This window comes from Bombus terrestris, chromosome 14 (assembly GCF_910591885.1).
Source record: "Bombus terrestris chromosome 14, iyBomTerr1.2, whole genome shotgun sequence".
Lineage (NCBI taxonomy): Eukaryota > Metazoa > Arthropoda > Insecta > Hymenoptera > Apidae > Bombus > Bombus terrestris.
The window spans coordinates 1,083,715-1,099,940 of NC_063282.1; the positions used below are offsets into that span (position 1 = coordinate 1,083,715).

The 16,226-nt window shown below is 43.1% G+C and overlaps 2 protein-coding genes across 18 annotated transcripts in view; both read left to right on the plus strand.

Moving 5' to 3' along the window:
- Nucleotides 1–13,408, plus strand: part of LOC100645846 (ephrin type-B receptor 1-B) — a 93,375-nt gene extending 79,967 nt beyond the window's left edge. For 6 of the 17 annotated variants that reach the window (XM_048411731.1, XM_048411732.1, XM_048411735.1 and 3 more), the window contains 5 exons: nt 923–1,099; nt 1,225–1,694; nt 2,016–2,374; nt 6,901–6,975; nt 8,738–13,408. In XM_048411731.1, the coding sequence (XP_048267688.1) occupies nt 923–1,099; nt 1,225–1,694; nt 2,016–2,374; nt 6,901–6,975; nt 8,738–9,002 (1,346 nt within the window). In that variant the 3' untranslated portion in view covers nt 9,003–13,408. Of the gene's footprint in view, nt 1–922; nt 1,100–1,224; nt 1,695–2,015; nt 2,375–4,544; nt 6,461–6,900; nt 6,976–8,737 lie in introns of those variants that run through there. The other 11 variants (XM_048411741.1, XM_048411743.1, XM_048411742.1 and 8 more) reach the window with 6 other exon arrangements.
- A 1,685-nt stretch (nt 13,409–15,093) lies between these two features.
- LOC100646075 (60S ribosomal protein L34) lies at nt 15,094–16,197 on the plus strand. Its single transcript, XM_012315753.3, has 4 exons — nt 15,094–15,199; nt 15,362–15,433; nt 15,784–15,981; nt 16,059–16,197. The coding sequence occupies exons 2-4, from the start codon at nt 15,369–15,371 to the stop codon at nt 16,150–16,152; spliced, it is 357 nt and encodes a 118-aa protein (XP_012171143.1). The 5' UTR covers nt 15,094–15,199; nt 15,362–15,368; the 3' UTR covers nt 16,153–16,197.
- Nucleotides 16,198–16,226: the final 29 nt, after the last annotated feature.

Genomic DNA, 16,226 nt, shown 5'->3' on the forward strand with positions numbered 1-16,226 from the left:
CTCTCACTCTCTCTTTATCTTTCCCTTTTCGTTTCTTTTCGTCGTTCCCTTAAATTTTAAGTAGACGAGAAGCACGAAAAGAAAGCATGAGATTCCTTTATTCTCTTAAACGTGTTACCAATTTGCATCGTGTTCTTTCGTATCTCTTGCATCGTTCCATTTTTTCAGCCAGTCGTCGAGATCTTTTCCAATCGTCTGTATAACGTTCTGTGCGTTGACGTGTGCGAAATACTGGCATGTTTCGGTGGAACTCGAATTAATTTGCCTCGCAGAGTTAGCGAGCCGTCGCAGATGCATTCGCGGATGTAAATTAACAGGCGACGAAGTAATTCGATTCGACCGGAGCATCCTCCGCGCTCCGTACTACGACTAACGTCATTCAATCTGATGCATCGTAATTGAAATCATTTGGCGTATTAGGCATGCGAGGATTTCTACGCTAGCATGAAAGTTATTTAGCGCGAGATTTTTTCAGTTTTCCGTTTTAGATCTTTTTATACATAGTGGTATAATTAGTGAATTATTTCGTTGCCCCTTACTTTATTAGTGAAAGCAAATATTTTCCTTTATATCGGAATTATTATAATAGAAAGTGTTTATTATACGATGGAAAATTGTGTCGAGTATAAATATTCAAAGATAAGGCTAGTGAGCTGGAAAACTAATAAACACACGGTTTCAGCCTTTTTTTTTAATACATATATACATATATATATATATATATATATATACACGTTTGTTTTATAATTTCGAACATGTCTAATTTTGTTTAAAGAGGAAGGGTGTGTGAGTGTTTTCACGGGATAATACGGTTGACAGTCACGGAGCGAACGTTGTCACTCTCGCGCTCCGAGATTCCGTCAAAATTTAACACACCGGCCCTCGTGTTAATATAATGAACTCTGTTTTGGTGACGTTGCAGTGACCACGCCGCTGTTCACACCTGCAGTGGGAGTTGCTGCCGCGAGTGCGGGAGGTGCTGGTGGCGGAGGTGCAAGGAGTTACGTCGATCCTCATACTTACGAAGATCCGAATCAAGCTGTGAGAGAATTCGCCCGAGAAATCGACGCAGGATACATTACGATAGAAGCTATCATAGGTATATAAATAGCCTTTTCGTGTCTTTTGAAACGTTAATACGTTCTTCGAACGCCTAGCATCTCGCATCTCAATTTTGTCAGATTTTTTGTTAACAAATTTCTCTCGTTTCTCGTTAACGAACAGGTGGTGGAGAATTTGGCGACGTTTGTCGAGGAAAATTAAAACTACCGCCAGACGGTCGAACGGAGATCGACGTCGCGATCAAGACATTGAAACCAGGCTCCGCCGACAAAGCTCGCAACGACTTCCTCACTGAAGCCTCCATCATGGGTCAGTTCGAGCATCCGAACGTGATATTCCTGCAAGGTGTCGTAACCAAGAGCAATCCAGTGATGATCATCACTGAGTTCATGGAGAACGGTAGCCTGGACACTTTCCTGCGTGCGAACGACGGCAAGTTCCAGGTGCTGCAGCTTGTAGGCATGCTTCGCGGTATAGCGAGCGGCATGCAGTATCTCGCTGAAATGAACTACGTACATCGAGATCTCGCGGCGAGGAACGTGCTCGTGAATGCTGCCCTCGTCTGCAAGATCGCCGATTTCGGGCTTAGCCGGGAGATCGAAAGCGCCACGGAAGGAGCGTACACGACCAGGGTAAGTAGTCAGCTCGCAAAACACTGTTGCTCGTGCTATGGTACAACTTCGTTTATCTGAAGCTCCATTTAGTAACAATCGCGTTAACGTTGTAACGTTCAGCGAAATTAGAGGTGAAAATGTAGTCAAAAAGTTTTGGTCGAAGTCAATTTTATAGGCTTCTTGTGGTAACGCGAAAGAACGGCGAGATACTCTGGAACCGTTTGCTAGACCGAGGAATTCGGATAAACAAAGTTGTATCGTATCGATGTTACTCCTTTTCTTTGACGAGACGCGGTCTCGTCGATGGAACCGAGACTTTCAAATATCGAATCTTGAAAGACTGTTTACTCCGGCAAAAAGGGTGGAAAGATCCCGGTACGATGGACAGCTCCGGAAGCGATAGCGTTCCGAAAGTTCACCAGCGCTTCCGACGTATGGAGCATGGGCATCGTTTGTTGGGAGGTGATGTCCTACGGCGAAAGACCGTATTGGAACTGGTCTAATCAGGATGTGATAAAGTCGATCGAAAAAGGATACAGGCTTCCAGCACCGATGGATTGTCCGGAAGCGATCTATCAGCTGATGCTCGATTGCTGGCAGAAGGAACGAACCCATCGTCCTACCTTTGCCAATCTCACTCAAACCTTGGACAAATTGATACGAAGCCCGGACACGCTGAGGAAAATCGCCCAGAACAGGTAACAATTTTCATTCTATTCGAGAGAATAGGAATTTCTTCGCGACTCGCGTACCTATATGTCACTGGCGCGCTATTATTCACGTGTTCGATGTATCGGGATTACCATTCGCAGGAGAAGTACCGAGAAAACTTGCGTTTCCGACTAACGTAATACGAACAACGGTGCAAAAAAAAAACCTGTCGTGTCGTTGCTTTCATCGTACGAACAATTCGGTAGGCTCCGCGAGATAATTGATCCAACGCGATACTAGATATTCCTGGGAACGCGTTTGGCATCAGGGGCCTGCACCACCGAATTGTTCTTTCATCATCTCTTAACACGAATCATGCCGCATGCTACGCGAATCACACTTCGTGTCCATAAATTAATTTCTCTCGACAGCCAAACGTTTTTTCCGTTCTATCGCTGAATACTGTAAGAAGCTCACATGCTCTGCGCTCTTCACGTACGCTGTTAGACTGGGCTTTGATGTTGTTGCTCATCCGTAATAGGATGTTACCGCCTAAACGATGAATATTGGCCGTCCAGGAATAATCACGAATGTGTGTGTGTCTACTCGACAGAGAGAGATTCTTGTGCACGTCTATGCTCGAGGCGCCGTTAATACCTCGACCTGATTGGCATTACTGGAAACGGGCATATTGTACTGGACTGATCTTTTTCGCACCTTTTAGTTCGTGACGTCTGACATTTTCATTCAAAGCTACTTATTCGTTTCTCTTATTTTCTTATAGATCTATTTTTTTTTTATATACATATATATACATATGTACACATTTCTTTTCTTTATTTTTTTTTTAATATTTTTTTTTTAATATTTTTTTTTGTACATTTCCCGTAGCTCAAAGTCGTCAAAATTGATTTTGTACAGCGCCTCCGCTTCCTCGCATCTCGTTCTCTTTGAAATTCAACGATGTCAAATTGAAAGAGAGAGAAACACCGAGAAAGGATTTCGCGAGCAACGAAGCGCGAGAAAATAGAACGTGCGGGAAACAAAAATTTCTGTTGGATTTTTCTTGTTTACAGCACATATTTTCGATGAATCTCGGCGAGTAATCTCGTTAAGCTGAATGTCCGACGCGCGAGAAAAATGTCGTTCGAAAAAGTTTGCGACCATATACTACATGTAACAAGCGGCTTTTGCGCACGTAACTCTGCTCTTAATTAAAACGGCTTAATTTCCTTTGGAACGTGCAAAAAGATCTACTACCTACCTTCCGTTTCTGTTTCGTATTACTTGTTGGGAGGAAAATTAATTTATGGACGAAAGTCTCCGCGCGATCATTTTCGCGGAATAATTTTTCGTTCGCGTTTCAAGAGAACGGCGAAAAGTGCGCATCGTACTGCGGTGGCTTTCAGAGAGCTTTTATCGCTTTAGCGCTTATCGTTTCTGTAATCCTGGAGCCTTTAAACCCTCGTCCTCTTACCTCCACTTATTTCCACCGCGAAACACAAAAAAGGCGAACAAAGGCGAGATCAAACGATACTCGAGAGTCGGACGTCTTGCCAGCACCGCTTTATCGTTGCACACGATCGTTAATGAAGAATACGAGGAAAGTGTTTGTGGTTTTTAAGAACAGCAGCGGACATCGCGAAAAAATTGCCAAATTTTTCTCCCGATCGAAGAAAGAAGAAAAACATTTTGATCGTCCATCGATTCGTCGTACCTCGAGACGAATCGATTATCGTTAATTCAACTATTTCGTCGTTAAACATCCAGAAGAAAGTTTCCAACGAAATAGAACAAGTCTTTGCGTCGCCTTTGCTCGTTTGAACTTTGGATCCATCGACTGTTCGACGAAATCCTGTTCTCTCCCCTTTGGTCGTGTAACTTTGCTTCAAAGGTAAAAAACGGTTGAAACGGTTGAGATATTTCAACGCACGTTGAAAAATAAAGAAATTCTAGATAGGACGCTTTACCGGAAGGAAAGGACTACGCATATTCGTTTCGACATCGATGGATCAATCTCTGTCGTTTCCATCCCTCTGCCCTTCGATCCAACAAAAATTTCAGTTTCTCTTGCCGACGACGTTCCTTTTTTTCTGGGCTAATTCTTTGTGGTTTTGGTTTTGTGGTGTCTTTGGTACCCGACTACGAACTGCAACCCAACGCAACTGCGACAACTACCATCTACCACCAACTACAACTCAACAACTACAACAACAGCGTGAGGCCACCTGCACACAATCCGTACTATGTCACAAGCCACGCGGCTGCCGCACAGGCCGCGGCAGCGACCGCTGCGATTCCAGCCGCGACAACGGGTCCGTTCGTAGACGTAGTCGGCCATCAGGCCCATCAAGCCCAGTCGACGATTGCCGTTCCAGTAATGCCACCAGGAGCCGGCCGTAGCTTACACTATCACACACACGCAGCGACACACGCATTGCCACAACAGCCACCGCTTACTTATCCCAATTGGGTCCCATTCACACACTTCGGTTAATCGACCAGAATCGATCATATTTTTTCTCTTTAAGAGAGACAAGTGCTTCCTGCTGCCTCTTCTTCGGTTTCACGAGTGAACGTCTAGAGATCAGAAGCCTCGTTGCTAAATTTCCATGCATCTTCGATCGACGATGCTCGCGTCCAAAGCATCGTCAAAAGCAGTGCATTTCAACTTGAACGTTGTTAATAATCTTTAACGATAGGTAGCAAACCGATGTTGCGATATTCGTACGCTGTAATATCTGATTAAAAATTAGTATCAATTGGACATTTATATGAACGCGCGTTTATCGACATTCTTTTCTATGGAGAATCGACAGAACGCGAACTTTGTCTATTTCGTCGTCCTGTCAGAGGGTCAACAACGATCAACGACAAAGTCTTTACGTCTTCAGTTTTTTTTTTCCTCGCAGCCGTCTCCGTTTGGGGTCGAAGCTCCACGATCGTCGTTTTCGTCCAAAGCTGAAACGAAATTCGTATAATGAAAAAGTCGTCGGAGAGCGGGAGCAAGACCCGCTCGTTTCTTTCCGTGCAAACAACGATCGAAGTTGTACGCGTTCCAGCTTGTCAAACGACAACCGGGTCCAACGGATTGGCTTTTTTCGTCCGTCGACGTTCGCCGAAGAAACACTCGTGCAGTTTTTGCCGAACGTTGAACGATGCACAGGGACGCTTTTCTCCTTAAGCAGAATAATCGCGGATAGGATGATTTTCACGCGTTTCTCTCTAGCGTAGGGAATCGCTCTCGTAAAAGAAATATTTAGGTTGTCAATTGTGTTGCGAGCGTATTTAGACGTAGGTAAAAAACGGTAGCGAATTATAGTCGTCGTAGAGGAAAGATTTTCACGGTTTTCGAATTATACGAGATTCATTATCGTCGGCAAAGGAATCTACGATACGTATACTTATTTATAAAGAGAAAAGTGTTTTTTATCGATGTGACGTTGGAGCGACCGCCAGGCGCGATGAATTTTATCCATCTTAGCTGCCACGTAGAGATCGCATAGAGAATATTTATGGTTCTAGTTAGAGTGATTTAAATGGGAAATTTTATGAGAGTATATACATATATATGTAACCCGCAGTTTTTTGGTAGAGATATAACGAGAATTTATAGAGGACGAATCGAAGCAACGAATAGCAATATACGTAGAATGGGTTTAAGCTGGGAAAGCTTAGGAACGGGCAGAGAGGGTTTTAACCGCGAGACGCGTTGTCATAGTCTTTCAGATGTTTTTCTAATTCTTCATATACGTAATGTGTGTATATATATATATATATATGTATATATCTCACAGGAGTATACGTAAACATATACATATATCGTAAAGAAGCGGATATATATACATATATATATATGTATATATTCATCTCCGACATATATATATCGATATAGTATTTATTAACGTCACGACTTTTACCGCAACAAAAGGAGGAAACTGCAAAGACTTATTAGCATTTAATCACGCGAGCTACCATTCGACCAGATTAGAATAGTATTTTTCTACTTGAAAGTCGAGAAAAGTCAGGAAAACCGTACCGAGAAATTGTACACGATATCCCAGGTTGTTTTCACGCCGGGACGATCGATTCTTGCGACGATACGCGCGTCGCGCCTACGTTATAGCGAAAAATCTGGACAAAAAGGTCGATCATAGCGGAATGCGTCGCGACACACCATTACAGGAAAAATGGAATGAAAGGAAGATAGAACGGGACGACAAACGAAGAGGGTTAAGGTTTCGCTGCTTCGCGAACGATTTTTCTTTTTCGAGACGAGAATCAAAATGGACAATCAGCTTAGACGCGTTACGCCCGCGGAAATCGAATCGATGCGCGCTAATTACCTTAGAGTTTACTCCGACAATCGCGATAAACGAGCTTCGCGCAAGCACACGGTCGCACGCTCGCGCAAACGTACAACGACACACCGGAGAGAAATCAGGGCAGAGATGAGACGAGAAAACGTATGCGATACACGTAAACACACACAGGCAAACCAAACACACGTACAAGCAAACACACGCCAAAGTGTGTGACCTCGATCGCACTAACAAATGCTAACAATTGTCAGAATCAGGGAAAGGGGTGCTCCGCCCCCACCCCCACCCGCCTCGTCGACATCCTCCAACGTGCATTTGAGGAAAAGGTAAAAAATCAAGAACAGCTTTCAGTCGACCCAAAAAGAAAAAAAAAAGAAGTAAAGAAAGTACGAAGGGAAGGAGGAGCAACAAGGCAAGAAAAAGAATAGTTATTCGCCGAGGTGTTTCTTGATCGACGAGTACGTACGATATAATACCACCTACCGTGCGAGTCTCTCGGAAAACAAATTCATCGACTCGGCGGCCTTTTACGAAGTTATCGATTTCGCGTTTACGCGAACAAGTTACGTAATTAGCATGGAACGTTTCGAAGAAGATATCTTACGTCGATAAATTTACTTATCCGAAGGAGATAGCAAAAATACTTGTAAACTGCACGGTGCGTTTTAAAAAAAGGAACGCACCGATAATTATCGTTCTTCCATGGATTTAAATTTACGCAGTTGGTCGACACGGCTTGCAACGATAAGCGACTCGCGTAGTCGCGTGCAACGGATTCGATTCGTTGCCTTTTTGCTCCGTTTGCTTCGTTCGAATCACCATGAGTATTGCTGCCACGTAGACAGCATTTGCTCTGCTTGTATCCTATTAGTTCGTATCGCACTGCTTGCTTCATACGCACCATTATCCATTCACGTCTACGTAATACGTCCAGCTGATCTCTCAACTTTGTGTGTATATCATCAACGTAATAACACCGTCATTAGCGACTCTCACTATCGTGTCACCATCGATCACCGATCGCTAGCAACGGTTCCACGAAGGTTCGAATTTTCACGATCTCGCCTGTGTAACCGTGATTCGATCGACTTTTTCCGGCGTGCAAGCACGAGCTCGCTTCGCAGACTGGTCGCGTGTATCGTAGATCGGTCGACACGCGAATCGAGCGAAGCTTTCAGGCACGGTCGTGAAAACTTATCGAGCCTCGGTCAAAGTGTACATAAAGATATTTTACCGGCCCTTCTAACATCCGTTTTATACCGTATCTACCCGTAAATCCGCCCGTAAAACATCTATCAAGTAAATGACACCAATGGAACGACTTCTCCTAGAAACGAGTAGCGAACCTCCCCCAAAAACTCGATTCTGAATCACGCTCTTTCACCCTAACCAACCACCCTATCGACCGCAAATTCTTTTCTTAACTCTGCTCGCAGAATGTCTCTTACGTACGTCCGATAAACCGTGTATCGCGAACGTGGACTTTCTACGAGAAAGTCGATTTTTCCGTCATTGGCGAGAATGACTTTCTGCGAGCACGAGAATCAAAATGTCTATGTATTTTGTTGCTAACCGATGGATATTAGTGTACATATACCGGATATAACATAGATCCCGTTTGTGTAAACAGATCTAGGGCTGAGTACGAGCGTAGCTATTTCGACGACCGATGTAATTGGCGATCATCGAAACGGCTGACCACCACCACACCCTTCCTTACTAGAGATATTTCGATGATAGAATCCGAAATGGACTTGAAATTGCTCTTTACAGTTCGAAGGTGGAAAGACGAAAGCGTTTCTCTAGCTCGATCGCTTAAACCGTCGATCTTCTCCGATCAAAACCGATCGTTTCGGAATGAGAAGGCCGATCCACTGGAAATCGATTTGTCTCTTTGTTTTCTAATTTCGATGAAACTCGATCAGAGATTAAAGCGCTCGCGTTTTTCCGCTCTGTCCTTAGAATCCGATCAACGACCTGTAGAAGCTCGAACGAATTTCAGGTCTTTGGTTCCTCATAGCGTTCCCCTGGATTCCTTGATATATCGCGGAAACGAAGGATTCGAGTGTAACACGAAATTTTCGACAGGGGCACCAATCCACTGGCGCCGGACGCGGTGGACTTGACGCAGCTGACCTCGGTCAGCGAGTGGCTGGCTTCCATCAAGATGTCACGGTACGCGGAGAGTTTCGAAAGATCCGGAGTGACTACCTTGGAGGCGGCCGCGCGTGTTACCGTACAAGAGCTGACGGCGCTCGGGGTGACGTTGGTGGGACACCAGAAGAAGATAATGAACAGCGTGACAGCGCTCAGAGCGCAGATGTCGGCCACTTCGCAAGGTTTTCTCGTTTAATCGGGTTGACGTTGCGACCGACGCAGGATTCGATTCCACGTTCCATCGACGAAACGCATCGTTCGTTCGAGAAGCTTTCGCGTCGATCACCCTCTGAACGGAATTGTACGAAGGCACGACGGTCCGTAGCATCGTCATCCTAGTCAGGGCGATAGACGTTTTTCTTGGAAGAGAAGCTTCGTTGGCGAACGCGAGGCCACGAGCCACGGCAGAAGGGCCGCGCCGTCAGTTTGGCAGAATCGGCGAGGAACCGCGTATCGCAGACATTCCAACGGAGAAAAAGCACCGGAGATCCGTTCGAGTTGCCGCCTCCCGCGTCGCATGCAAGACGACGAAATTCGCCGCTGCGACGACCACTCATCGGACCTAGTTTTTACGAAACTAGCGCGAATCTTCTTCGACAAACGAACCATTTTTTACGAGACGATCGTGACGGGATCGACGCGCAACAAACGTATACCGCGACTCCGCGAACGAGTCCGCCGTCGACTTTGTCTTTCTCTCGCTAGAAAATTTTTCTCGCGCGCTGTCCAACTCGTGGATCCGTGGCGTCGCGTCGAAAACAACCGAACTGCCACTGCACGATCACTGCCGTATAAAATTTAGAGAACGTCGCGCGACGAACCGACGACGTCGATCCTACTTAGAAGCCGAACTTTTCCAACCTGCTCACCGTCGAGACTTTCTCGGTTTCTCGGTCCAAACGCTCTTTGCTGTCAACGAAAAGTCGCTCTCTCGTTTCACCGTGAGTTCCTAACCGTATGTGGCGCGAATCGAACGGTGAACAGCGGGTGGTCCAACGATTCGCACGATGCGTGCCGTCGAGCGTCTCTACGGTACAGAACCGATTGCACGAACAAATAGACGGCCTAAAGTAACAACGAGCCCCGCAGCTTGCCCCTCGTTTCGTTCCTCCGTGCGAAAGTTTTCGAGCAACGATTGGTTGATTACGAAACCGAAACGAAGATTCCACGGGTCTAACGATACGTTTTAAGCTAGCCATTTACAGGAGGGAGAAATCGAGCAGGGTAACGCGTCCTCGCTGCGAGTCTAGCGCCGCGTTTTACGTCCCGTGCAGCGAATATTTTCTAGCTCTTATCGATAAAGCTTAATCGATGTACAAACACACGGCGCATCTTACGCGCGGCTCACGCGACGCATGTAGATATACGAATACGAAAAGCGTTGCCATTCCGCTCCGCTTTTTTGCCAAACGATCGAAGGAGCGACGGGTAATCGCGCGAGACTGAAAGCGAAATTGCTGGAAATTGCTCTAGATGTTAAATAACGCGACGACGAAACTCGAAGAAAGCAGGACTCTTGCCTTCGCGTTACCTATATGATAAGTATATCGTTTATACGCGATTTGTATAGGTACCTGTCGATCAAAGGGAAGAGGGAACGAGTAACCAAGCAGGAACATGTGCCAATAACGCTAAAACAGAGAGCGAGAGCGATAGAGAGTGAAAGTGTGTGTGTGTGAGAGAGAGAGAGTGCGCGTGAACGAGGGAAAATGTTTTGCGCGAAAGGGAAAGAAAAGGCGCACGCTATCGCGCGTAATCGTCGATTGCGAGGAAAAATGCTCCCCATATATATATATATATACACAGTTATTAAAAGAGAAATAGATTATACGGTGCGCAATGCGGGACAGATTTGTCGAGAACGACCGTGGGAGTGTGCAACGAGTAGCAGGGAGAAAAGAAACCGCGAAACGTGTCCCTCGACACCGTGAACATATCAAGGAGTTTAAAAGAAAGATTAAACAAAAGGGACGATGAAAGCGCGAGAGGGAGCGTGGCGGGTAAATTTTTCGAAGCAACGACGAGCGAGAGATGTTCGGCGCGAGATCGATGCGGAAAAGTTTTCGCGACGACACCGACGCGAAAACGGACACGCAGTGGCCGCCTCCGAGTAACAGATTTACCTTTGTACGAGCGGTTTCGAATTGTTTCGCATCGCAGACGCAACGTCCGTGCCGCAGCGTGCACGCGTAGCGATACTATCCAACGGACAATGGATGGTCTGTATCTCGTTAGATGATGCACGTTCGCCGATCGTAAAGACTGCTTGCCAGACGGACGACGATCTGGCAGACGCCCGTTGAAACCGGCGAACGCTTGCGAGCAAGTCGGCCGAGCCACGGGAAATTTGTATTCTTAATTTAACGAATTACGCTAGAGATATAGTTGGGGAAAGGGAGCCGATGGACGCCACGATGCACGAAATCGCTGGCGTGCGAAAGAAAACGTGGAATAACTCGGTTCGTTGGTTTGGGTGGATCCATCGGCGCGCGTCGCGCCTCTCCGTCAGGAGATTCTTACGCGAGGTCGTTCCGTTTGCATCGGAAAAATGCGAAGGGAGATGCCGGAGGGTGCGGTTCGGTCCGCGTTGTTTCGCGTTGAAGGGCGAAAGATCGCGTGGCGAACGCGCACCCTCCATTACGAGAGAAAGAGAAAAGCTACTGAGAATGGCGACGATTAAGAAGCAATAAGCGAATACACGCAAACGCAGATTTTTATATAGAGAATGTTAAAAAATTTCAGAAAATATTAATTATCGATAGCGCTATCTTCCTAAATGTTCGTATTAAAAGTTAAACGAGAAGCAAGGTAAAGCGTGAGACTTTAACGACAAAGTCAGGTGGAGTCCCGACCGAATCGCGCGATATCGCGACAGAGACGGAGGAGATACGATGTCGCAGCGTGACGTTGAAACGAATTTTTAGAAATACGAAAAACCGATCGAACGAGAAGGAAATTTCGGCCGGGACTCCGCCAGAGGGGAAAAAAGAGAGAAAAAAGATTTTAAAAACTTTCAGCTGTAACTATTTGTGTCTAGCGACGAACCTGCGAGTGCGACCTGAAGTTTTGAAAATGTCGATAGTTTCAGTGAATTAATATTTAGATTTCATAGATCTCTGTCGATATTACACGATCGTAGGCACGAAACGAGCAGAAGATAATTAGTTAGAGCGTAAAAGATATCTTATTAGAGACCTTTTCCATTTCACTCGAGTCTTTCGCGTTCGAACCTGCCTACAGCTGTCTCTGTTTCTCGAGTCTTTTCGATCGCATTTCCTCCTCTTCTTCTTCTACTTCTACTTCTACTTCTACTTCTATTTCTACTTCTACTTCTACTTCTCCGAGAACCACGTCATTTACGTACTTTGATTCTCTGTATTTTCCACTCTCCGATTCTAATACGCAGGGCGCTTCTTATTTTGTAAGAGACGAGAATCCAAGGTGCGAAAACGTCGAGAGAAGGAAAAGCGATAGGAAAAATAATTGCGTAATCCGAATCAAAATTTACTTCGATTCACGCGAACGACGCTTCAATTGCGTTTCCTCTCCTATCGTTTTCCTTTATATTCGCCTTCTTTCCTTTATTTTTAGTTACGATTGTATTGATACTTTTTCTTCTTTTTTTTTTTTTTTTTTTTTTTTTCTTTTCTTTTAAGTAATCGTTACTCTTCCTAACGAGGAAACGCAGCGACGAGCAAACGAATGAGAAATCGTTGAACACATCCTCCTTGGACGCTCCTTTACTTAAATACTTTTACTCGATTTAACACTTCTGTACTACTATTTATTAAAAACAAAGAAAGCCTTATTTATTGTTTAGAGATCAGACTAAATTAAAAAAAAAAGAAAAAAAGGACGTTCTAACCGTGGTAGGTTATCCATTTACCTTACTAGAATCGTACGAAAGGGGACGAAAGAAAGATGAGAGAAGAAAAGAAAGATCATTATTTCCTTACTTCGCTGTTTTCGAAAAATTCTCACCGCCGTATAAAAAGAGACGAAAGGATAAAAGAAAAAAAAAAAACGCGAAATACAGCATCATAGATACGATCGTCGAGTCTCTAAGCAGTTATGTTATCGATTAGTTAAGCGTTTTTTAAGCGATCTACGTGCACATTGTTGTTTAATTCTCTTTTCAATTTGTTTCCCTCCTTTTTTTTCTTTTTTCTTTTGCCTTTTTAACAGTCTGTTTAACAGCGAACTTTGTCAAAGTACCTGCTTCGGAAACGAAAAGCAAACAAAAAAAAAAAAAGATAAAATAAAGAAAGAAGAAAACATATATTAAATTCGCGAGAAGACAAAGCACACAGGTACCGTCCCGTATATATTATAAATAGCTCATCTACTATCATGTACACGCATCATAATTTATGTATACTCATCGAACTGAGTTTTTACGATAATTGGTTCAGCGAATCACCATCGTGTGTCCTCGATTCATTGTATAAAACGAAAGAAGCGACAAAGCGCGACAGATGCAATAAGAGAGTTAATGTCGACAAATTTTGGAACGTGTCTAAAAACATTTTTCCTATGGTGTTGTCAAGACGATGTTGAATGTAAATAAGATATAATAAATAATATACCTTATACGATGTAAAACAACCACCAGTCATTCTTACCCAACCCATTGAAAGCCCTTGCTTCTCCATTCATTTACATTATCCAATTTCCTTTCCTTGATCATTAAAAATTAACGCTATAGAATTTTACGCGACCATAAGAAACTCAAAGATACAAAAATGCATAGAATTTCGCTCTTTATCGGTCGATTCTAAAGCTGTACGAGATTATCGTAAAAAAGGAGCGATTAATCGTCCAATTCGTCGGGACTTTGGTGTAAGAAGGGAACGTGTATCTGTCCTTGTCGCGCAATATCGCGTTCCTCGTCTACGACCACCGAATATGCTGCCATCCATCGGACTCGGTTAAAATCGCGAAAAAGTAACAGGAGCGTGGAACGTGCGAGGAAGTGTCTCACCTCCTGTTGGACAGGGAGAGCACTACTGTGCGACTTATGCCGCGTGAAAGACAAGGAAAGACTTATGCCGTGTTTGATCGCCATCTATCCCGGCACACTCCAACTTCGTGTTCCAGCTTCACCACACGGATGACAGCACGTGGCTTGTCCGTAGACAAGAAGTGCGATATTGCGTGACAAGAACAGACATTTCCCTCTAATCCGGCTAACGTTCGCTAATTACTACCTATCCGAGAAATATTCGTGTACTTTTAAAGTCGTCGAATAATTAACGATCATTTGACAGATTAGGAGACGTACGTCCGTACTTATCGCACAGTGTTGCGCTCCTTGTCTAACAGGAGGTAAGATACCTGCTCGCACGTTGTATGCTCTTGTTACTTTCTCGCAGTTCCAACCGGATCCGATAGATGGCTATCCTAGTCGTAAGTAAGGACCGCATTACTGTAGGACAAGGACAGACAGAGACGTCTCCTTCTAATCCATCGAATTTTGGATAATTATTCTGTTTTTAGGAGAAATTGTTGCAGTCCTGGAAGTAGAATAAAGTGTAGACGCCGTGGAATATTCTCAAATAGTTGTGCGATGGAGCAGAAGATTTGTGTTAGACAAGGAACACGATAGTGCGCGTGCGACAAAGACAGCAGTAGCAGTTGATTCCACCTTTTTCGTTCTAAATTACAATGATAATTATCTTGTAACTTGTGCTTGATATTTATTTTAAAATGTATGACATATAATAAAAATGTGTAATATGTAATATATAATGATAAAATAAATGTGTAATATTTATTTAAAGATATATTCATAAATCAAAAAATACATATATCCAATATTATTTGCGATATAAAATAAATAAAAAGAAGCCAATCAAGTTTCAGCATTGCTTAACTTTAGCAGTCGAAGGGGAATATTTAGAGAGAGTCTTCGTTTTACAAAGTGCATTAATTATACATGTATAGCTTAACCTATAACGGAGAAATAATACGTCCAATGTTTACGAGTTGTAATTTCTGTGTAAATTTCTGTCCCTCCTTATGACTCTACTTTCCAACTTAAGATTTATCTAGCCTAATGCCTTCGTGTTAAATATTATTACCTATATTTGGTACTCGCATATCTGTTTAATTATTTTGTTTTGATTTTAATTTTACACGAAGGTCTGTTAAAACCTGCTTTGTATAAAAACATTCTCAATGTGTCTCGCCCTTTGCACCGTGCATACTAGAACTAGAATACATTTAAAAAAATCCCTTTATCTAATATTTCTCTGGTATGCTTTTCGTTTATGGCGAAATATTGCTACTTATTTATCGCTAGAGGGCAGTGCTGTTTTAAAGTTCGAGATCACGCTCGCGTACAATAAAATTTCTCGACACTGTCGTTTCCTTTTCCGCTTGGATCTGCTAAAGGTTCGTTCGAATTTTATATTTTACTTTAATACCCGTAATATCTAGATTAATCCTTGAAGATGAAGTTGTTTTTACGATTGCTCTGAAATCGATGCCCTTTAACGATATAATTTATTATCATATGAACGAACCTTCCTGCTAAGAAACGAATATATATTCCAGAAACAAAATGGTACAGCGACTAACCTATCGACGTCGATTGTCATACAATACAAAGAGTAACAGGAGACGCGTGTAAGTATCTGCTTTCTTTAAAATATAACTAGTATATTATTGCATTAAACATGTTATCGTATATTATATTTACGTCGTAAAAAGTTTCCTATACAACTTCTAAAAATATAAACATTTGATCGTTTGAGGTTATATTTTGGTTTACTTTTACACGTGAAATTCACATGTGTCCTATTTAAAGTCACACAATAGTGTTTTCATCGAATATAAATTAACATTTTCTTTTAATTATACGCCACTTTAATCAATTCATTGAAAACAAAATATTTCACTACACAGATAGACAGACTACATAGTGTTTCACTATCAAATTGCGTCTGAGAAATAGTGACAGTATTATAAATTTACAGTGTGCGTACTCCTGGAGGAAAATTAGTATATCAATATCTTAAGAAACCGAAGAAAATTCCAAGATGCGGTCAATGCAAAGACAAATTGAGGGGTATTCAACCAGCCAGACCTATGGAAAGGTCGCGAATGTGCAGACGAAAAAAGACGGTCAAACGTGTATATGGCGGTGTTCTTTGTCACAAATGCGTCAAGGAAAGGTATAATTTGATTTCCTTTATTTATGTGGGATAACTATCTGAAAAGATTCGTTATTCGTATGGACCTTTGTTTGTAGAATCGTTCGTGCTTTCCTTATTGAAGAACAGAAGATTGTCATAAAGGTGATGAAAACACATGCGTTTGCAAAATTGAGGAAAGCAGAAAAATAATCATTTTCTTTTTCATAATTAAATAAAATATATTTAAAAAGACAATGTAGCGCGAATTATTTTCTTATAACTAT